The 22,803-nt window shown below is 41.6% G+C and overlaps 1 protein-coding gene across 1 annotated transcript; it reads right to left on the bottom strand.

The window, feature by feature from the left end:
• Positions 1-21,155, bottom strand: calm3a (calmodulin 3a (phosphorylase kinase, delta)). Its single transcript, XM_046294833.1, has 6 exons — positions 20,969-21,155; positions 5,611-5,641; positions 5,044-5,187; positions 3,794-3,900; positions 2,736-2,871; positions 1-2,110 (listed from the first exon to the last, which is right to left on the bottom strand). Exons 1-6 carry the CDS (start codon positions 20,969-20,971, stop codon positions 2,082-2,084), a joined length of 450 nt encoding a protein of 149 aa, XP_046150789.1. The 5' UTR covers positions 20,972-21,155; the 3' UTR covers positions 1-2,081.
• Positions 21,156-22,803: the final 1,648 nt, after the last annotated feature.

Consider the following 22,803-nt stretch of genomic DNA (forward strand, 5'->3'; position numbering starts at 1 on the left):
TGAAGTACAGTCACTTTATTCATTCATGGCAAACAATATTTCACATCTTTAAATTTGTACGCTATCTCCAGAAGATTAACAGTCCTTAACCATGTGTCTTTTCCAACCTTTCAATCAAAAGTTAACCAACCAGTAAAAGCTAGCCAGAAAGTTTTAGTCCCAAAGTTGTCTTTTAAGCAACAATTCAATACCTACGTTAGCATTCCTGCCATTCAACCCTAAATACATTTTAAACCCTTAATTTATACCAGCCTGAAATGTATTTTTTCAACTCACTGACAAAAATAAATATATTAGTGAATATATACTCTGTTCAGTAGAACAGCAAGCAGAGCACAGATAAAAGATGTGAACACTTGACAACATGAGGATCTGACAAATCCATAGGAGCAAGAGACAAAATGAGTTTACTTTTTCAGAACATTTCCATAATATACGATTTCCACCAAAGTGCAAATAGGTATGTACTGTATATAGTTTATATTGTATATTCATATGTTCTAATTTGCTCTTGCTCTTGCAAGAAGATTGAGGCTTTCGAGTATTATGGCACATTTCAAAACATCACAGGTCATACTAGATCAACAATAGGTCATGCAAAGTTTTAGATACAGTAATATTTGTGACCAAAATTTTTAAATTAATATTTGATAACACATTTAAAAAGCAGAACATTAATATTTGTATCAGGATATATGTTAGCAGATCAAATATATTTACAGCAATGCTCTCAAAGTGTGTTACCATAATCAACGATCTGAAACTGCACATCTACATACTCCTATGCCATAGGTCAGTGGTGCTGGGAAATTAAAAGCCTTGTATGAGAATGAAAGACAACAGCCTGCCCAAACAAAACAAAATTAAAAAGCCTATTAAAACCAACCAACCAGTGCTTTTCTAAATCAACTCTCTACAACCCCTTAGGGATGGGAGAATTCTCTCAACCTAGCACCAATGAAACTCCTTCCACTGTAATTTGTGCACCAACCGTTAGTGACATGTATTTTACAAATTATATATAATATATAACAGTGTACAAAACATTAGGGACACCTGCTCTTCCATGATAGACTGACCAGGTAAAAACTACTATCCCTTATTGATGTCACTTCTTAAAGGGGAGGAGACAGGTTAAATAATGATTTTTAAGCCTTGAGACATGGGTTGTGTATGTGTGCCATTGAGGTTAAATGGGCAAGACAAGTGCCTTTAAACGGGACATAGTAGTAGGTGCCAGGCGTACCAGTTTGAGTGTGTCAAGAACTGCAACACAACTGGGTTTTTCACACAACAGTTTCCTGTGTATTTCAAGAATGGGCCACCACCCAAAGCACATCAAGCCAACTTTGACAACGATGGGACGTATTGGTGTCAACATGGGCCAGCATCCCTGTGGAACGCTTTCGACACCTTGTAGAGTCCATGCCCAGACAAATTGAGGCTGTTCTGAGGGGGGGGGTTGCAACTCAATATTAGGAAGGTGTTCCCAATGTTCTGTACACTCAGTGTATAGCAATATATTTATGTATATACCTCCAGTGTGTATACAATCCACTATGGGATCAGAACCACCTTGTTGTGACATGACTGTCTCAGAAGGGGTGCATGCAAGAAGGCAGTTACCCAATTCAATGTAAGAAATCAGCACTGCGATTTGTGACTGCACCGTTAGCCTAAATTGTTTTCAGGTTAGGAAAAAGGCTCAAAATAGTAAGCTTCTCTCTATGAGGAAAGACAGCCATATCTGGTATGGATTCCTATCCCTCTGCCTCGTCCATGTTGCCCTTTCCTCAAATTTAGTCGGCATCTGGGAGCCTCCGAAGGATCTTACTCTGGAGTAAGGACCTCACGCCTCGTTAAAGCTTGGTCCATTAACATCTGTTAGGGATTCATCTGCAGTCGCTCTTAAAACAGATCCCGTAGAAGTAGTTGGATTTTTTTTGATTAAAGAATTTTGTACATTGAATCATTTTTTTGTTTTACATTTTGGCTTGATTATTGGTTTGTTTTCTTAAAGACAGAGTGATCTTAGGAGGACAAGCAATGTGAGAGAGAAATGTGTGAGAGCACAGTCCACTTCACTTGGCTGTCATCATCTGCACAAACTCTGGAAGGCAGAACAAAACAGGGAGAAAGAAATAAGAAATCCACAAGAATAAAGGGCATTCAGTTAACAATGATTACATCCCAAGGCATAGAAGATTGGAACATGAGGAATCAATGTCTTCAATACTATTTTCAATTCAATGAACAGTGATTCTTTATTAAGCTGTGAGTGAGCATGTCATGTATAAACCAATCTTTTCGCCTTTCTTTTTTGCATCAAAGCAAATAGAAATAAAGCACACAAAACCAGTTTGTCCCTACCCGAGGACTAGAGGAAAGCCTGACGCGTCGCTTCAGTGTAAATACAAGCCTTGAACTGGCTTAACTGACAGGGGCAACAGTGGAAAGACACCGACTTCAAAAAACTCACAGTAGATGAGGATGGGCAGGAAGAGGGAGGAAAAAGGAGGAGAGAAATATGCCCGGCTTCAAGAGAATCTTTAGCCCTTAGGGGAGCTTTTTTGCAAATCTTAAGGTACCAGGGAAGTTTAAGAAATACAGTGATAGCTCCACCTTGGCTTGCAATGGGCTTACTAAGGGGAGCTTCCACCATTTTGTTTCCACCTATCCATTTCCTTTAGATCTGCAAACACACGAGCGGGAAAGCGGAAGGACGTTGAGCTCACCCTCATAGTTGACCTGTCCGTCTCCATCAATGTCGGCCTCACGGATCATCTCGTCCACCTCCTCGTCTGTGAGCTTCTCCCCGAGGTTGGTCATGACGTGCCGCAGCTCTGCCGCGCTGATGTAGCCGTTGCCATCCTACAGGGAAAACAGGCTCATTCAATAGGCAAAGACCGAAGGCTCTACATACAGTACTTTGACCTGTCAGAATGAGACTAGGTCTAAACAAGAGTTTCCTATCTGAACAATCAGTGAGATCTCCCTCTCCTGAACACAGCCCGGGCTTATCTGGTCTGCTGGTAAATTAAAATGGTCCCTGGCTGCCCCATCTGTGTGACAGCCAGAGACATGCATGGCTCTGGTCCATCTGCTCACCCAGCCTCAGCCTGACATTCTCTGGCTCTAGCTCTGCCAAGTCTCAAGAGCCGCAAAGGGAGAGATGATAAACAGAGCAGGGGAATGCTGACACAGACTGGCATCCTAGCAGACTGGCACCGTAGCAGTAACCAAGGTTCTTCAGGACAGTTGCACAACTGTTCCAAGGAAACAAACCTTACAAACACATCGATCCGTCAAATAGGCTGCAAACAAACACACACTCAAAAAATCACAAGGCTCTGTTTAAAGGGGTTGCATTGTTCCAGGCTGTACAAAGCAATATAAACCCAGCCAATGAGCTCTCCCTATTAGCTTGTAACTCAGATTTCTGCACTGCAATAATCTTCCTGCGGGTAACGTTATACTCCGCTCCCTGTCCACAAACAAGCCCTCCTCTCAGCAACACAGTTAAGGAGACAACCATGATGACTTACACATCAGGATTGCAGAGGCATGCACACGAGCAGTGGCGCCATTGTCCATCACACGTTCAACATCACATTCCTAAAACATGAAGTGTTAGTCTCTCTCTCTCTCCCCCTACAATCCCTTTGGTCCAATATTCACAACTCCACAAAAAAAAAACTATAACAGATCAAAATGGCTCATGTTCCAAAAACTAAGCACATTTCCAATTGACTGGGTACAACAATCAAAAGGAGATGGTGTGGAGCGCGAGTACCTTATCAAAGACTCTGAAGGCTTCTCTGATCTCCTCCTCGCTGTCTGTGTCCTTCATCTTCCTTGCCATCATTGTCAGGAACTCTGGGAAATCGATCGTTCCATTACCTAAGGACAAACAAGACAGTCTTGATTTTACGTTTGTGTGCACAGACAAAAACTCATTTTATTTCAGAATGAGCAGTGTTGAGATCTTTTTGGGACATTTTGGAATGAGCTCAAAAACGATATCCTCTTTGCATCTGATTGCAAGGGCAGCACCATTGACTCAATCTCCATTTTTAAGTAGTCCATTTTCTTCTTCTATGAGTTGACAAAAACTGAAAGGGTGCAAGACACCACCTAGTGTGTTGTTTGAACAGATTAAAGCCAAGGTTAGCGCATTTCTGCCACCTCACAAGTATAATTCATTGGCTGATCCCTGCTGATGACCCGGGTGGAATCATGTGATCCTTCCTTAACCCATAGGAAGTCCCACCTAGTTTACTACTGTCAAAATGGTGGAAGCCCTAAATGGCAATAGAGAGAAATAGTAATGGGGTCTTTTTGTAGGCACCAACTTTACCATTGCCTATTGGCCAAAAACAACAAGTGGGGTTTTGAGGGTTTTTGGATAAACACAAGTTTAGAACTTACACTCTTTGTTCTATGAGATAATGTTCAGACAACGTCACTTTGTGAATTATGAAACATGCATGTAATCAATACAAGCACATACAGGCTTCATAATTTATAAACGGAATGTTAACGGACTGATATTTTATAGAACACAACGTGAAAGATCTCCTAAGCCAGTGTTAACCTCAGACCTTATCGGCTTTTATACCAAAAGCCCATTCATTTCCCCCATAGGAATGGCTCAACGAGCCAAAAAGGTAAATCATTTTCAGTTTTAGGACTACAAGCTGACGAGCTGCATGTCCATGCCAAAGATATGTTTTATCCATCTAGAGTCCTCCAACTCTGCGGGTGAGCCTCTGTTGTGTGGGAACATTGGATATTTGAAATGTGATCCACCATGAAACCAGAGCCATGGTGCCATCCAGGGAGGGCGGCAGGTAGCCAAGTGGTTAAGAGCGTTGGGCCAGTAATTATGCAGTGTTTGTGTGTGCGTTCCCATTCATCCACCATGTCAATAATGTACAAGGGTCAGCCTTGTTGGGTTCTGACCATACGTGTGTGTCAGCAAGTGTGAATGAGTAAGTCAGTGTGTGTGTGTGTGTGTCATTGTACACATCTCTCTAATCTTACCATCAGCGTCTACCTCGTTGATCATGTCCTGTAGTTCTGCCTCAGTAGGGTTCTGTCCCAGAGAGCGCATGACAGTGCCCAGCTCCTTGGTGGTGATGGTGCCGTCACCGTCCTTGTCGAACAGTGAGAATGCCTCCTTGAACTCTGATTACGGGAACAGTGTGGGATTGGTGGAAATGACTATATTGGCTATGTCCAGTCTAAATGTCTTCCTATCCTTCATCTGCACTGATGTGAGAGAACTGGACAGGGAAAGGAAAATTCCCAGAATGCATTCAAACATATTGATTTCACACAATTGTTCAGATCTGTGCAGATGAAGAAAAAAAAACATACAAATACTAAAGAATGGTTTGTACAAGATTAGCAGCAGTTGTACAAACTAAACAGGCAGAGCAGCATACAATGTTGGTCACTAGTACTACCTTGAGGATCCAAGAGCCTAAGGACCCACATTATCTGCCAACCGACGTGAACTCAGTCACGTCTACTAACTGGGATTGGATTGAAGAGCTTTGAAAATGGACAGAAATAACCTCACTGTTCAGGGTTAGGGATAGTACTCACCAGCAATCTGCTCCTCAGTCAGTTGGTCAGCCTGTGAAGACGAGAGGAAGCAAGAGTGAGATTTGTCCACTGCCCCTGATATATTATAGCCTAATTGAGGTAAATTACACCAGTCGCCTAATGGCTGCTCTTTTACTCCTGTGTGTAAAACCATACCTGCTCCATCGTATTCACATGAGACCAGATGAGTTGACATGGCAGTGATACGCTCACCCATATAACCTCAGTGCTCACAGGAGTAGGACAATGTTCACATGCACACTGATACCCCATTATTATTTGGAATACTCAAGCATTCTGTTTGAGTTGACGTATTTAAGCATTTCCGGTTTACAATAACCCGAAAACGGGATAATGTGGCATGTAAACATCTTACCCAGTTTACTTTTTTTCCCGCGGTCAATCCTCCATAATTTATTTGGCTGATATTCTGTATTGGACCACATAGCCTACTGGCTACTTTCACCCCTACATGCTTATAATTTCCGACATTTGGTAGGCCACGTTTGTCAACTAGCTAGAGTACATACAGCTTCTCTTCTGTCATATCCTAACTTGTTGCCCCAGAACACTAAATACAGTAGTGCTCACCAGAATGCCTTACATGGATAGAATCAACGCATTAGTAATCTAGTTAACACAGGATACTTTACAGAATATTTTTAAAATGTGGTCACTGATCTCAGGCCAGTTAGCGCATTCCCGCCAATTAGATCTGTTTCCCGTACTTGCAATTTCAAATCAAACTTTATTGGTTTCATAGTTTTGCAGGTGCAACAAATGCTTGTTTATAGCTACAGTGTAGTAATACCTAGCAAATTCATTTAAAACCACAACGCAGAAAAATAAAGAAATATCAGCACGAGCAAAACAAAGCACGAACCACTGCATTTAACCACGTAAAGAGGACTGTGAATATGGCCGAATATGAACAGTGTAGTTATTCCCTCCTCAAGGCAATCAAACATGCGAAATGTCAGTATAGGGACACAGTAGTCGCAATTCAACGGCTCAGACACACGAGACGTATGTGGCAGCGTCTACAGGAAACAACGTCTCACTTCCAGACAAACTAAACACCTTTGCCCGCTTTGAGGATAATACTGTGCCACCGTCGCAGCCCGCTAACAAGGACTGTCCTCCCACCCTTCTCTGTGGTCGACATGAGTAAGACATTTAAACGTTTTAACTTCTCTAGGGTAGGGGGCAGCATTCGGAATTTGGGATGAAAAGCGTGTCCAAATTAAACTGCCTGCTACTCAGTTCCAGAAGATAGGATATGCATATAATTAGTAGATTTGGATAGAAAACACTAAAGTTTCCAAAACTGTTAAAATAATGTCTAAGTAGAACTGAACTGATATGGCAGGCAAAAACCAGAGGAAAATCCAACCAGGAAGTACTATTATTTTGAAAGGCTGTTTTTTCCATTGAAAGCCTATACACCATAAAGACTTAGGATTGACCCAGTTCACGAGCTTCGTGGCTTCATCAACATGTGACCAGTCTTTAGGCATCGTTTCAGGCTTTTACTCTGAAAAATTAGGGAGATACACCACTTTCAATCAGTGGCCAGTGGAAATTTCCATTCATCAGCCATGCGCCCTGATCGTGAACGCGCCTTGTTTCTCCTTTCCTATCGACAAAGCTTTTGTCCGGTTGAAATATTGATTTATGACAACAGGAGGATTGATTTTAAAACATCGTTTGGCATGTTTCTACTAATTTTTATTGTACTTATAAAAAACGTTTAGTACTGGAATTAGTGCACCCGCCTTCTGCATTCGGATTACTGGACAAAATGCGAACAAAATGAGGGTTTTACTCATAAAGAGGGACATTATCGAACAAAAACAAACATTTGTCTAACATGGAGACCTGGGAGTGTCACCACATATAGATCAACGGTAAGTGATTCATTTTAATGCTCTCTGACTTTCGTGACACCTCTCCTTGTTTGGAAAATGGCTGCATGGGTTTGTGGCTAGGAGCTGACCTAACATAATCGCAAAGTGTGCTTTCAACGTAAAGCATTTTTAAAATCTGACTCAGCGGTTGCTTTAAGGAGAAGTTTATCTATATTTCCATGCTTAACACATGCATCGTTTATCAAAGTGTATGAGTATTTCTGTTATTTGATGTGGCTCTCTGCACTTTTACCGGATGTTTGTTTGAGACAATGCATTTCTGACCATAACGCGCCAATGTAAACTGAGATTTTTGGATACAAATATGAACTTTAGCGGGGGAAAAACATGCATGTATTGTGTAACAAGAAAATCCTATGAGTGCCATCTGATGAAGATCAAAGGTTAGTGATTAATTCTCTCTATTTCTGCTTTTTGTGACTCCTCTCTTCGGTTGGAAAAATGTATTTTTCTGTGACTAGGTATTGACCTAACAATCATTTGCTGTGCTTTCGCAGTAGAGCCTTTTGAAATCGGACACTGTGGTTGGATTTACAAGAAGATTATCTTTAAAATGGTGGATAATACTTGTAATTTTAATTATGGGATTTATGTTTTGAATTTGGCGCCCTGCAATTTCACTGGCTGTTGTCGAGGTGGGACGCTAGCGTCCCCTGGTACCAGAGAGGTTAACCCTCGCAAGGCTGCTGGCATCCCTAGCCACATCCTCAGATCATGCGCAGACCAGTTGGCTGGTGTGTTTACAGACATATTCAGTTGCTCCCTATCCCAGTCTGCTGTCCCCACTTGCTTCAAGATGGCCACCATTGTTCCTGTACCGGCGGCAAAGATAACTGAACTAAATTACTATTGCCCCGTAGCACTCACTTCTGTCATCATGAAGTGCTTTGAGTAGTCAAGGATCATATCACCTCCACCGTACCTGCTACCCTAGACCCACTTCAGTTTGAATACCGCCCAAATAGGTCCAAAGATGATGCAATCGCCATCACACTGCACAATCCCATCTAGACAAGAGGAATACCTATGTAAGAATGCTATTCATTGACTACAGCCCAGCATTCAACACCATAGTATCCTCCAAGCTCATCATTAAGCTGGAGGCCCTGGGTCACAAGCTCGCCCTATGCAACTGGGTCCTGGACATTGACGGGCCTCCCCCCAGGTGGTGATGGTAGGATACAACATCTCCACTTCGCTGACGTTCAACACTGGGACCCCACAAGGGTGCGTGCTTAGCCCCCTCCTGTACTCCCTGTTCACCCATGACCGTGTGGCCATGCCTCCAACTAAAATCATCAAGTTTGCAGACGACAGCAGTAGTGGGCTTTATTACAAACAACGACAAGACAGCCTACAGGGAAGTGGTGAGGGCACTCGGAGTGTGGCGTCAGGAAAACAACCTCTCACTCAACGTCAACAGAACAAAGGAGATGATCATGGACTTAACTTCTTATGGCTGGGGGGCAGTATTGAGTAGCTTGGACAAATAAGTTGCCCAAAGTAAAAAGTAAACGGCCTGCTCCTCAGTCTCAGTTGCTAATATATGCATAATATTATTAGTATTGGATAGAAAACACTAAAGTTTCTAAAACTGTTTGAATGATGTCAGAGTATAACAGAACTCATATGGCAGGCAAAATCCTGAGAAATCAACAGGAAGTGAGAAATCTGAGCTTTATATGTATTCACCACAGTCCCCAATGAAATCCCCTTGAGATAATGATGTTGCACTGCCTAGGGGTTCCACTAGATGTCAGCAATCTATAGAAATGTGTATGAGACTTCTACAGTGTTGTGGGAGTGAATGAGAGCAGAATCTCAGGTGTCTGGCAGTCAGCCATTTTCTGAACATGCTTATTCCTCATGGTATCCACTTTCGTTCCATTGCTCATGAAGACAAAGGAATACTCCGGTTGGAACTTTATTGAAGCTATATTTTAAAAACATCCTAATGATTGATTCTGTACTTAGTTTGAAATGTTTCTTAGACCTGTAATATAAATTTGAAGTTTTTGTCCGACGTAACGCTGACCAGAATGAGCTTTTGGATATACAGTGCCTTGCGAAACCTCAGCCCTATTTAATGTCGTTCGCCTATAACAATGGGTTGAAGCGGCGGATGGATATATTTTTCCACTTTCAGTGATCAGATTTTCCTGCACTTTGATGAAACGCACGTTCTGTTATAGTCACAGCCGTGATTTAACCAGTTTTATAAACGTCTGAGTGTTTTCTATCCACACATACTAATCATATGCATATACTATATTCCTGGCCTGAGTAACAGGGCGCTGAAATGTTGCGCGATTTTTAACAGAATGTTCGAAGAAGTAGGGGGGTAGGAGTAACAGGTTAAGGGGGCTGAATAATTTTGCACGCACAATTTTCAATTTGTTAAAAAAGTTTGAAAGATCCAATAAATGTTGTTCCACTTCATGATTGTGTCCCACTTGTTGATTCTTCACAAAAAAATACAGTTTTATATCTTTATGTTTGAAGCCTGAAATGTGGCAAAAGGTCGCAAAGTTCAAGGGGGCCGAATACTTTCGCAAGGCACTGTACACTGCTCAAAAAATAAAGGGAACACTTAAACAACACAAGGCAACTAAGTCAATCACACTTCTGTGAAATCAAACCTGTCCACTTAGGAAGCAACACTGATTGACAATAAATTTCACATGCTGTTGTGCAAATGGAATAGACAACAGGTGGAAATTATAGGCAACTAGCAAGACACCCCCAATAAAGGAGTGGTTCTGCAGGTGGGGACCAGACCACTTCTCAGTTCCTATGCTTCCTGGCTGATGTTTGGTCACTTTTGAATGCTGGCAGTGCTTTCACTCTAGTGGTAGCATGAGACTGAGTCTGCAACCCACACAAGTGGCTCAGGTAGTGCAGCTCATCCAGGATGACACATCAATGCGAGCTGTGACAAGAAGGTTTGCTGTGTCTGTCAGCGTAGTGTCCAGAGCATGGAGGTGCTACCAGGAGACAGGCCAGTAAATCAGGAGACGTGGAGGAGGCCGTAGGAGGGCAACAACCCAGCAGCAGGACCGCTACCTCAGTCTTTGTGCAAGGTGGAGCAGGGGGAGCACTGCCAGAGCCCTGCAAAATGACCTCCAGCAGGCCACAAATGTGCATGTGTCTGCTCAAACGGTCAGAAACGGACTCCATGAGGGTGGTATGAGGGAACGACATCCACAGGTGGGGGTTGTGCTTACAGCCCAACACCGTGCAGGACGTTTGGCATTTGCCAGAGAACACCAAGATTGGCTAATTCGCCACTGGCGCCCTGTGCTCTTCACAGATGAAAGCAGGTTCACAGTGAGCACATGTAACAGACGTGACAGTCTGGAGACGCGGTGGAGAACGTTCTGTTGCCTGCAACATCCTCCAGCATGACCGGTTTGGCAGTCGGTCAGTCATGGTGTGGGGTGGCATTTCTTTGGGGGGCCGCACAGCCCTCCATGTGCTCGCCAGAGGTAGCCTGACTGCCATTAGGTACAGAGATGAGATCCTCAGACCCCTTGTGAGACCATATGCTGGTGTGGTTGGCCATGGGTTCCTCCTAATACAAGACAATGCTAGACCTCATGTGGCTGGAGTGTGTCAGCAGTTCCTGCAAGAGGAAGGCATTGTTGCTATGGCCTGTTCCTCAGACCTGAATCCAATTGAGCACATCTGGGATGCTTTAGTCCAGGTCTGGGAGGAGATCCCTCAGGAGACCATCCGCCACCTCATCAGGAGCATGCCCAGGCGTTGTAGGGAGGTCATACAGGCACGTGGAGGCCACACACACTACTGAGCCTCATTTTGACTTGTTTTAAGGACATTACATCAAAGTTGGATCAGCCTGTAGTGTGGGTTTCCACTTCAATTTTGAGTGTGACTCCAAATCCAGACCTCCATGGGTTGATACATTTGATTTCCATTGAGAATTTGTGTGATTTTGTTTCCATTGAGAATTTATGTGATTTTGTTGTCAGCACATTCAACTATGTAAAGACAAAAGTATTTAATAAGAATATTTCATTCATTCAGATCTAGGATGTGTTATTTTAGTGTTCCCTTTATTTTTTTGAGCAGTGTATATACCAAACGTGCTAACAAAAGGTCTTTGGACATAAATAACGGACATTATCGAACAAAACCAACATTTATTGTGGACCTGGGATTCCTGGAGTGCTTTCTGATGTAGATCAAAGGGAATATTTATCATGTAATTTGTTTATGTTGACGCCATCATTGCGGCTATTGGTAATTTATTGGTGACGCCGTCTCAGATAATTTGCATGGGTTTCTTTTTCCGTAAAGTTTTGAAATCTGACACAGCAGATGCATTAAGGAGAGGTAGATATATAATTCCATGTGTAACACTTGTATTATCATCTACATTTATGACGAGTATTTATGTTGAATGATGTGGCTATGCAAAAATCACTGGATGTTTTTGGAACTAGTGAATGTAACACGCAAATGTAAACTCATATTTTGATAAATATGAACTTTATCTAACAAAACACACATGTATCGTGTAACATGAAGTCCTATGAGTGTCATCTGATGAAGATGATCAAAGGTGAGTGATTAATTTTCATCTCCATTTGTGTTTGTGACTCTGGCTGGAAAATCTTTGGCTTGAAAATGGCTGTGTTTTTCTGTGGCTATGTGGTGACCTAACAATCATTTGTGGTGCTTTTGCTGTAAAGCATTTTTGAAAAATCGGACACAGTGGTGGGATTAACAAGATTAGCTTTAAAATGGTATGAGATATGGTATGTATGAGGAACTTTAAATTATGAGATTTGATGTTTTGAAATTGGTGCCCTGCACTTTCACTGGCTGTTGTCATATTCCACATCGAAAGGAGAAGGGGGAAAGTTAAGTTCCTTGGCATACATGTCACAGACAAACTGGTCCACCCACACAGACAGCGTGGTGAAGAAGGCACAACAGTGCCTCTTCAACCTCAGGAGGCTGAAGAAAACTGCGCTCGTCACCTAAAACCCTGACAAACATTTACAGATGCACAAATCGAGAGCATCCTGTCGGGCAGTATCGCTGCCTGGTACAGCAACTGGAAGTACGCTTGGGATGGTGTTCTTCGGCTTGCAAGCCTGACCGGCTTTCCTCCAAACAACGATGGCCATTATGGCCAAACAGTTCTAATTTTGTTTCATCAGTCCAGAGGACATTCTCCAAAAAGTATGATCTTTGTCCACATGTACAGTTGCAAACCGTAGTCTGGCTTTTTATGGCGGTTTTAGATCAGTGGATTCTTCCTTGCTGAGCGGCCTTTCAGGTTATGTCTATATAGGACTCATTTGACTGTGGATATAGGTACTTTTGTACCGGTTTCCTCCAGCATATTCACAAGGTCCTTTGCTGTTGTTCTGTGATTGATTTGCAATTCTCACACCAAAGTACGTTCATCTCTTGGAGACAGAACGTGTCTCCTTCCTGAGCGGTATGATGGCTGCGTGGTCCCATGGTGTTTATACTTGTTCATCTGTACAAACAATAGTACACGTGGTACCTTCAGGCGTTTGGAAATTGCTCACAAAGATTAACCAGACTTGTGGAGGTCTAAAAAAATAAATTGAGGTCTTGGCTGATTTCCCCATGATGTCAAGCAAAGAGGCACGGAGTTTGAAGGTAGGCCGTCAAATACATCCAAAAAGGTACACCTCCAATTGACTCACATGATGTCAAATAGCCTATCATAAGCTTCTAAAGCCATGACATCATTTTCTGGAATTTTCCAAGCTGTTAAAAGGCACAGTCAACTTAATGTATGTAAACATCTGACCCACTGGAATTATGATACATTGAATTAAGTGAAATAATCTTGTCTGTAAACAATTGTTGGAAAATGACTTGTCTTGCAAAGTTGATGTCCTAACCGACTTGCCAAAACTAGTTTGTTAAAACCAGTTAGGGCTAGGCAGAATTACTGCCCCCTTTGGATGAATTGCGTGCCCATAGTAAACTGAAAAAAAAAAATCTGTCCAAAATGGCTAATATATGCATATAATAAGGATAGAAAACACTAAAGCTTCTAAAACCGTTTGAATTATGTCTGTAATTATAGCAGAACTCACAGGGCAGGCAATATCCCAAACTATTTTTGGAGTACTAAAAGTTGGGGCAACTTTGACGTCATCGCACCCACCCTTCCCGACCAGCTATGGATCTGGAGACACTTTCTATGTCTTCCACTAGATGTCCTCATTCAGTACAGCGTTTAATTGTGCAAATCCCGCAAGCTTTGACCCTTTGCGAGGCGAAAGAGTGTATGTCGCGAGAAAATACATGGGGGCAAGAGCGCGCGTTGGGAACAGATCTTTCTTCGTTCCAGCTTGCCTCAGAAGAAGCACGATTGTCCAGTAGAACTGTGAATTGTTTTGTACGTTAAAAACATCCTAAAGCTTGATTCTGCACTTAGTTTGACCAGTTTAGTCGACATATAATATGTAATTTTGAAGTTGATGCGCAACTGTTCGGGACCAGAAGTAATTTTGGTAGCATTGCAGCTGGAACTCGTAGCCTATGCTAATACAAAAACACACGACTTGAAACCAAACGATGTATTGGGTAAGTATGACTCCTTCCACTACATTCTGATCGAAGACCATCAAAGGTAAGGGAATATTTATGTTGTAATGTTGTGTTTCTGTTGACTCCAACATAGCGGAGAAATATTGCTTATGTCTGAGCGCAGTCTCAGATTATTGAATAGTGAACGATTTCTGTAACGTTAAAAAGAAATGTGACAAAGCGATTGCATTAAGCAGTGTATCTTTCTAACTATATGTAAAACATGTATATTTAGTCAAAGTTTATGATGTGTATTGCTGTTATCTGGCGGAGCTCTATAATTTCGCTGGACATTTAGTATTTTCTGAACATGGCGTCAATGTAAACGGAGATTAATGGATATAAATTGCATATTAAAATGTACTGTGTAACATGTCCTATTACTGTCATCTGATGAAGATTTTCAAAAGGTTAGTGAATTATTTTTCTTTTAATCCTGCGTTTGTGATTGCATCTTTTGTTCGACAAAATGGCTACATATCGTCTGTGTCTTTGTGGTGGTTTGACATACATGTGCTATGTTTTCGCCGTAAAACATTTTAGAAATCTGACTCACTGGGTAGATGAACAAGGTGTTCAATCTTTCATTTGAGCTATTGGACTTGTTAATGTGTGGAGGTTAAATATTTCTAAGAATATGTTTGCATTCTGTGCTCCATCTTTTGAGTTGAGCGTGGGGAGGTGCCCTTGGGGAACGTGTAGCGTGAACAAGTTTGTTAACAAGAAATTTGTGGAGCTGTTGAAAAAGTTAATGATTCCAACCTAAGTGTATGTAAACTTCTGACTTCAAATGTATTTTACACCATCTTGCCGATGCCGCTCGGTCATTGCTCATCCATATATTTAAATATTCTTATTATATCCCTTTACGTGTGTGTGTGTGTGTGTGTGTGTGTGTGTGTGTGTGTGTGTGTGTGTGTGTGTGTGTGTGTGTGTGTGTGTGTGTGTGTGTGTGTGTGTGTGTGTGTGTGTGTGTTAGGTAGTTGTTGGGGAATTGTTAGACATTACTGCACTGTCGGAACTAGAAGCACAAGCATTTTGCTACACTCGCATTAACATCTGCTAACCATGTATGCGACCAATAAAATTTGATATATACAGTACAAGTCAGAAGTATGGACACACCTACTCATTCAAGGGTCTTTCCTTTGAAGACATCAGAACTATGAAATAACAGATATGCATGCAGTAACCAGCAAAAAAAGGTAAAAATATTTTATATTCCTCAAAGCAGCCACCCTTTGCACACTCTTGGCATTCTCTCAGCCATCTTCATGAGTTCCCACATATGCTGAGCACTTGTTGGTTGCTTTTCTATCACTTTGAGGTCCAACTCATCCCAAATCATCTCAAAATGGGTTGAGGTCAGGTGATTGTGTCAGCCAGGTCATCTGATGCAGCACTCCATCAATCTCCTTCTTGGTAAAAAAAATAGCCCTTTCTACAGCCTGGAGGTGTGTTGGGTCAATGTCCTGTTGAAAAAAAATAAATGATAGTCCCACTAAGCACAAACCGGATGGGATGGCGTATTGCTGCAGTAGCCATGCTGGTTAAGTGTGCCTTGAATTCTAAATCACAGAGAGTGTCACCAGCAAAGCACTCCCACACAATCACACCTTCTCCTCCATGCTTCACAGTACAAACTACACATGCGTGAATCATCCATTCACCTGTTCTGCATCTCACAAAAGACACAGCGGTTAGAACCAAAAAATAAAAACTCACATTTGGACTCATCAGACCAAAGGAGTACTTTCACCGGTCTAATGTCCATTGCTCGTGATTCTTGGCCCAAGCAATTCTTATTTTTATTGTTCTCCTTTAGTAGTTTCCTTGCAGCAATTTGACTATGAAGGCCTGATTCATGCAGTCTCTTCTGAACAGTTGATGTTGAGATGTGTCTGATATTTGAGATGCAATTTCTGAGGCTGGTAACTAATGAACGTATCCTCTGCAGCAGATGTAACTCTGGGTATTCCTTTCGTGTGGCGGTCCTTATGAGAGTCAGTTTCATCATACGCTTTATGGTTTTTGCGACTGCACTTGAAGAAACGTTCAAAGTTCTTGAAATGCTCCGCATTGACTGACTTCTTGTCTTGAAGTAAGAATGAACTGTCGTTTCTCTTTGCTTATTTGAGCTGTTCTTGTCATATCCCTGTTTGGTAAAAGACCAAGTCCTTATGGTCTTCTGAATACCACCCCTACCATGTCACAACACAACAGATTGGCTCAAATGCATTAAGGAAAGAAATTCCACAAATTAACAAGGCACACCTGTTAATTGAAATACATTCCAGGTGACTACCTCATGAAGCTGGTTGAGAGAATGCCAAGAGTGTGAAAAGCAGTCAAGGCTTAAATCGGAATGGCCAATTAATTAGGGCCGATTTCAAATTTTCATAACAATCGGAAATCGGTATTTTTGGGCACCGATTTAAAAAAAAATATATACCTTTATTTAACTAGGCAAGTTAATTAAGAACACATTCTTATTTTCATTGACGGCCTAGGAACGGTGGTTTAACTGCCTTGTTCAGGGGCAGAACGACAGAGTTTCACCTTGTCAGCTCGGGGGATCCAATCTTGCAACCTTACAGTTAACTCGTCCATCGCAATAACGACCTGCCTCTCTCTCGTTGCACTCCACAAGGAGACTGCCTGTTATGTGAATGCAGTAAGCCAAGGTAAGTTGCTAGCTAGCATGAACCTTTTGTGACTAGGGGGCAGTATTTTCATTTTTGGAAAAATAACATTCCCGTCAGGACAAGATGCTAGAAGATGCATATAATTGACAGCTTAGGATAGAAAACATTCTAAAGTTTCCAAAACTGTAAAAATATTGTCTGTGTATAACAGAACTGATATTGCAGGTGAAAGCCTGAGAAAAATCCAATCCGGAAATAACTCATCTTTTGAAAGCTCTGTGTTCCAATGCGTCCCTATTGAGCAGGGAATGGGCTATCAACCAGATGACTTTTTCTCCGTATTCCCCAAGGTGTCTAAAGCATTGTGACGTAGTTTTACTCATTTATGTTGAAGAAAACCCGTAAGCGGCTACATTGCGCAACTGGTCACCTGATGGCTCCCAGAGTGATTCTCGCGTAAAATACAGAGGTAGCCATTATTCCAATCGGTCCTACTGAAAAACCAATTGTCCCGGTGGATATATTATCGAATAGATATTTGAAAATAAAAACACCTTGAGGATTGATTATAAACAACGTTTGCCATGTTTCTGTCGATATTATGGAGCTAATTTTGAATATTTTTCGGCATTTTCGTGAATGCAATTACCGGGCGATTTCTCCGCCAAACGTAAAGAACAAACGGAGCAATTTCACCTACAAAAATAATATTTTTGGAAAAAAGGAACATTGGCTATCTAACTGGGAGTTTCGTGAGTGAAAACATCCAAAGCTCATCAAAGGTAAACAATTTAATTTGATTGCTTTTCTGATTTCCGTGACCAAGTTACCTGCTGCTAGCTGGACAGAATGCTATGCTAGGCTATCGATAAACTTACACAAATGCTTGTCTAGCTTTGGCTGTAAAGCATATATTGAAAATCTGAGATGACAGGGTGATTAACAAAAGGCTAAGCTGTGTCTCAATATATATAACTTGTGATTTTCATGAATAGGAATATTTATGTCCGTTGCATTATGCTAATTAGTGTCAGTCGATGATTACGCTCCCGCACCCGGGATGGGGAGTTACTAGAGGTTAAACTTCTTATAAAAATCAAATCAATCATAATCACTAGTTAACTACACATGGTTGATGATATTACTAGATATTATCTAGCGTGTCCTGCGTTGCATATAATTTGACTGAGCATACAAGATCTAAGTATCTGACTGAGCGGTAGGCAGAAGCAGGCGCGTAAAGATTCATTCAAAAGGCACTTTCGTGTGTTTTGCCTGCAGCTCTTCGTTGTGCGTCAAGCATTGCACTGTTTATGACTTCAAGCCTATCAACTCCCGAGATGAGGCTGGTGTAACCGATGTGAAATGGCTAGCTAGTTAGCACACGCTAATAGCGTTTCAAACTTCACTCACTCTGAGCCTTGCGGTGGTTGTTTCCCTTGCTCTGCATGGGAAATGCTGCTTCGAGGGTGGCTGTTGTCGTTGTGTTGTTGGTTCGAGCCCAGGGAGGAGCGAGGAGAGGGACGGAAGCTATACTGTTACAATGGCAATACTAAAGTGCCTATAAGAACATCCAATAGTCAAAGGTTAGTGAAATACAAAAGGTACAGAGGGAAATAGTCCTATAATTCCTATAATAATTACAACCTAAAACGTCTTACCTGGGAATATTGAAGACTCATGATAAAAGAAACCACCAGCTTTCGTATGTTCTCATGTTCTGAGCAAGGAACTGAAACGTTAGCACATATTGCACTTTTACTTTCTTCTCCAACACTTTGTTTTATCATTATTTACTTGACTAAATTGATTTTTATTGATGTATTATATTAAGTTAAAATAAGTGGTCATTATAAAAAATAAAATTGTCCGATTAATTGGTATCGGCTTTTTTTGGCCCTCCAATAATCGGTATTGAAAAATTATAATCGGTCGACCTCTAATCAAGGATACTTCGAAGAAACTCAAACAAAATCTCTTCATTTGTTTTAACACTTGTTTGGTTACTATATTATTCTGTGTTATTTCATAATGTTTTATGTCTTCAATATTATGCTATAATGTAGAAAATAGTCAAAATAAAACCCCTTGAATGAGTAGGTGTCAACTCTTGTCTGGGACTGCGGCGCTTAGACACACACAATATATATACACACACACACACACACATATATATATATATAGCAGGTATCCTAGTGGTTAGAGCGTTGGACCGAAAGGTTCAAATCGAATCACCAAGCTGACATGGTAAGTCGCTCTGGATAAGAGCGTCTGCTAAATGACTTAAATGTAATGTAATGTAAAAAAAATGGTGTAAGAAACTGGGCGACCATGTGTCTGCTCCATCGAGATTTCCACCCGGAGTGTGCTCGGAGGCCTTATTCTCCCTCCCATCAGTTGAGGACGAGGTCTTATGAGGCCTGTCTCAGTCAGTCAGCCAGCACACTTTGGGCTGAGGAAGTGTGATCAGGGATGGGTATAAATACACCTCAGTACGCCTGCTATAATTAGAGTGGCACGAACAGGGTCGCCAATGTAGCACAGTGTCTATTACCATCTCAGGGAAAGTGTGCACATCTGTGAAAGTGTGCATGCACCTCAGAAAATAAAACACCAAGGGAATAGATTAGTGTGCACAACCGACAAAGCCAGGGGCACACTGATTTTAATCAAGACATGTTCATTACAGTTAAAATAAATTTAAAAAATATAGTTATTAGTCCATTGTTGAGAAAGTCTTAATGTTTTGCTTCTCAGCACTCAAGTTATCAAAATATGAATATCATCCCCATATGATGCATTTTGCATTATATGATTCTGCATTTGAAAGAAGTTCAGTACAGTTTAGAAAGAATTTAGCCCAGGACATGTACTCTGCTCTCTCAGTGAGTCACATCCGGAGAGGAAGAAGGAAAGGGCAGCAAGCAGACTGCAGCTTATTCTGTCCACGCAGCTGGATGAGGAAGCAAGCAGTGGTTAAGGATTCAGTTAGTGTACTCCTGGGTGTGAGCATTTATAAGCTAGTGTCAAGCACCAAATGACTCAGAAACAGTGTTGTCTTTGAGAAGTACTGAGATACCATGTGCCATACTGTACAGTCCTTGTTAAAGGCTGTTAATATCTTATTCACTGTGAGGTAGTGAATTGGTGCGGTCTCGGTTTTTGGCGGGCAGATGGCAAGATCTTCAGATTGTCAATTGCGTCTTATCCTTTAGGGCAAAACAAACCACCATGAATAATACAGACTTAGCACCACAGCCTCACTTTTATCCCCCAAAACAGCAATTCCGAGGGATAAAGCAGAACACATGCCATCGTTTGTCACGCAAGGTATTTTAGTCTCATTTTTGCAAAGCATGCACTGCGGATCCGGTGTCAGTATACTGCACCAACCATGATGTGGTTCAATGCAGGGGGGGCGTGTGGTAGAGGGGGGCGAGGAAGGAGTGGTGGTAACGAAGATCATTCACGAACAGCAGACTGCGGATCAACGTGGTGCAATATGCAACAACACCACCGGGAAAGGCTCAAATGTCGCGTAGGTATTGAAAACGAAATTTTCGCAACACGATGCACAACAAGTATTACTAGCTAGATCATATTGCCAGCAAACTATGTTATTGAAAACATGACAACACAAGTTCACTTGCCAACTAATACTATCGAGTAAGTTCATTCAATTGGCAGTGTTAGGTTATTATAACATCAAACAGCGCTAACCACAAGCACAACGCCCACTCACCATTCGTACACCAACATTAACTAGATAACGTTAACTCCGATACGAGTGAAACAAATTACCTTAGCTAGCCGTATGTAAAATTAGCCATGGCTAACGCCTCGACAAACAATACGTGCCCACAATCAAGAGTTGTCTTATTGTCCGTAATCCACTGAGTCCTTATGAGCTTTTCCAACTGCCATTTCGTGGTTATTGCAACGCCGAGCCAACAGCCCGGCCATGTGGGGATATGAACAGTTGTGCTGCCAAACCAATTAACTTTGTCAGTCACATCTTATTTAACTAGCTAGTTTACGGACATATAGCTAGTTAACTACATAGACGTTGCTCGAACCCAATACGAATTAATGTTAGCTAGATAACTAGCTAGCGAATTTATGACAGTCAGGTAACGTTAGCTAGCTGGCTATAGCATTCGCTTGGATGTGTGTGGCTATACTCACCATTTTATTATGTTAGGTCTTCAAACTTGGAAAATATGAAGTACTAAATAGTCAAGGTTCCGCTCGTGGCTGACAAACTACCTGTAGTCAACGTATGTATCGTTGTTTAGTCCTGAAATGTTATTCGCTAGTCTCTTCTCTGCGAAGTTGCCCGGAAACACTAGGGACCGCGTCACTGCCGATGTGGCCTCATTTGCACTATATCGCTCCGCGAAGTGACATATTTCGCCCCCCCATCCCACGAACCTGCCAATCTTAACTGCACACCAAATGCGTCAGAATAATCATTTATTCACTTTATATTGACCACTGCACTCACTCATTGCCTAGAATGTCTCGTTACTCATTTAAAAAATAAAGTAATTGTACTATTTGCACTATTTGCTTGCGCTACGCTCGTGCATTGACGAGAAGCAGACGCGCTCGTTATTTCAGTCTATCGAAGAGGTGAACAATAGCCAATATTTGAAATGGATATAGTGCACATTGTAATTTGATCGCTATTATTTTTGATCAAGTATGACCACAGTGGTGCAATGAGATGAGCTTCAACTTGGTCAATGTAACGCAGATCCTTATTGGTCCAGAGAAACGGGCAGAAAAGTACCCGGTTTTGTAATTGGCTGGTTGTAAACTGCATTGCGCCAAATTGGATCTATACATTGCAGAACTAATGACTTTATAATTTGTTGTTGTATAAATCGTTCACTGTGTGCTAATATAGGTTTTGAATATGCTGATTTCAGATATGACTTAATTGGTCAATATGTAAACCGTTTGCAGTAGCCTAGTCTGGTAGTAGTATAGTAGTCTGACATCATGTAGGTCTATATGATAAGGAAAAATGTATGATGTTGATCATATTTTTCACCTCAGTACTAATGACATTTAAATTGAACCATGCCATGGGTCTATAATAACTGCTCCTTTGTGTACATACAAGTAGAGATATAGCAATAATTCTTAATTGCGTTTGTGTCATATGAAGGTGGTAACAATATTTAGTCAGACCTAACTCACACTTTTCTGTTTGTGGATCTGTATCATAGTCATCGACATAACAGACCCTGGACCAGTTATTGAGAGGTAAGGAGGAGGAAATGTCAGAGGGAATTTGCTGGAGTGTCTAGTCTTTTCTGTCCTTCATTTATTTGCACACAATAAAAAGTCAGGACAGTAGTTGAAAAAAGTTGGAACAGTGGAATATGCAGTCCATCATAACAAAATCCACATGGCTTTATCAACGTGCTCCCTCTTGTGGAGACAAACTGCATCATGAAACCACAAACAAGGGTACATGCAAAACTCTTAAGTACTGTCCTACAACCAGCATCACAGGCCTAATGCACTTTATGGGGAGTGTAAAACTGGTTCCACGATACATTGAGTACATTAAGGATACAGCATAAAAAGATGAAAAAAAGGTTCCAAGTAACTTAATTATGAAAGATTATACCTTCAGTTATCAGTGTTGTCTATATTCAGGTAAATGCCGGATATTTTGTAGCCAGTGTCCCTCCAGTTAGGAGATATCGTACCAGTCATGGTAGTCCGACTTGTGTGACATCCCCCCTGGGAAGCCTGCATCCATGTTTCCCCATTTCTCTGTCTTTGGTGGTGCTTAAACCCATGTTCCTGTGGCACAGGGTTTCCACTGTGGCATCAGCACACAAGCATCTACCTGCCGGGTTTGGCAAGAACATGGGCAACAGTGGGCATCGTAGAGGTCTGCCGTGGCACAGGCAGCTACACAGATGGATCAGCTGACCCAGGATCCAGTTCAGGCCCTGTTTATGATGACAAAGAGAGCATTGAAGAGGTTGTAGGTACAGCAT

Source organism: Oncorhynchus gorbuscha, linkage group LG13 (assembly GCF_021184085.1).
Source record: "Oncorhynchus gorbuscha isolate QuinsamMale2020 ecotype Even-year linkage group LG13, OgorEven_v1.0, whole genome shotgun sequence".
Classification (NCBI taxonomy): domain Eukaryota; kingdom Metazoa; phylum Chordata; class Actinopteri; order Salmoniformes; family Salmonidae; genus Oncorhynchus; species Oncorhynchus gorbuscha.

Excerpts from the sequence above, each read along its gene's own strand:
- calm3a (XM_046294833.1), bottom strand. Across the intron at positions 5,188-5,610 it reads GACTGAGGAGCAGATTGCTG|AGTTCAAGGAGGCATTCTCA; the intron begins GTGAGTACTATC and ends TCCCGTAATCAG. Across the intron at positions 3,901-5,043 it reads CAACGAGGTAGACGCTGATG|GTAATGGAACGATCGATTTC; the intron begins GTAAGATTAGAG and ends GTTTGTCCTTAG.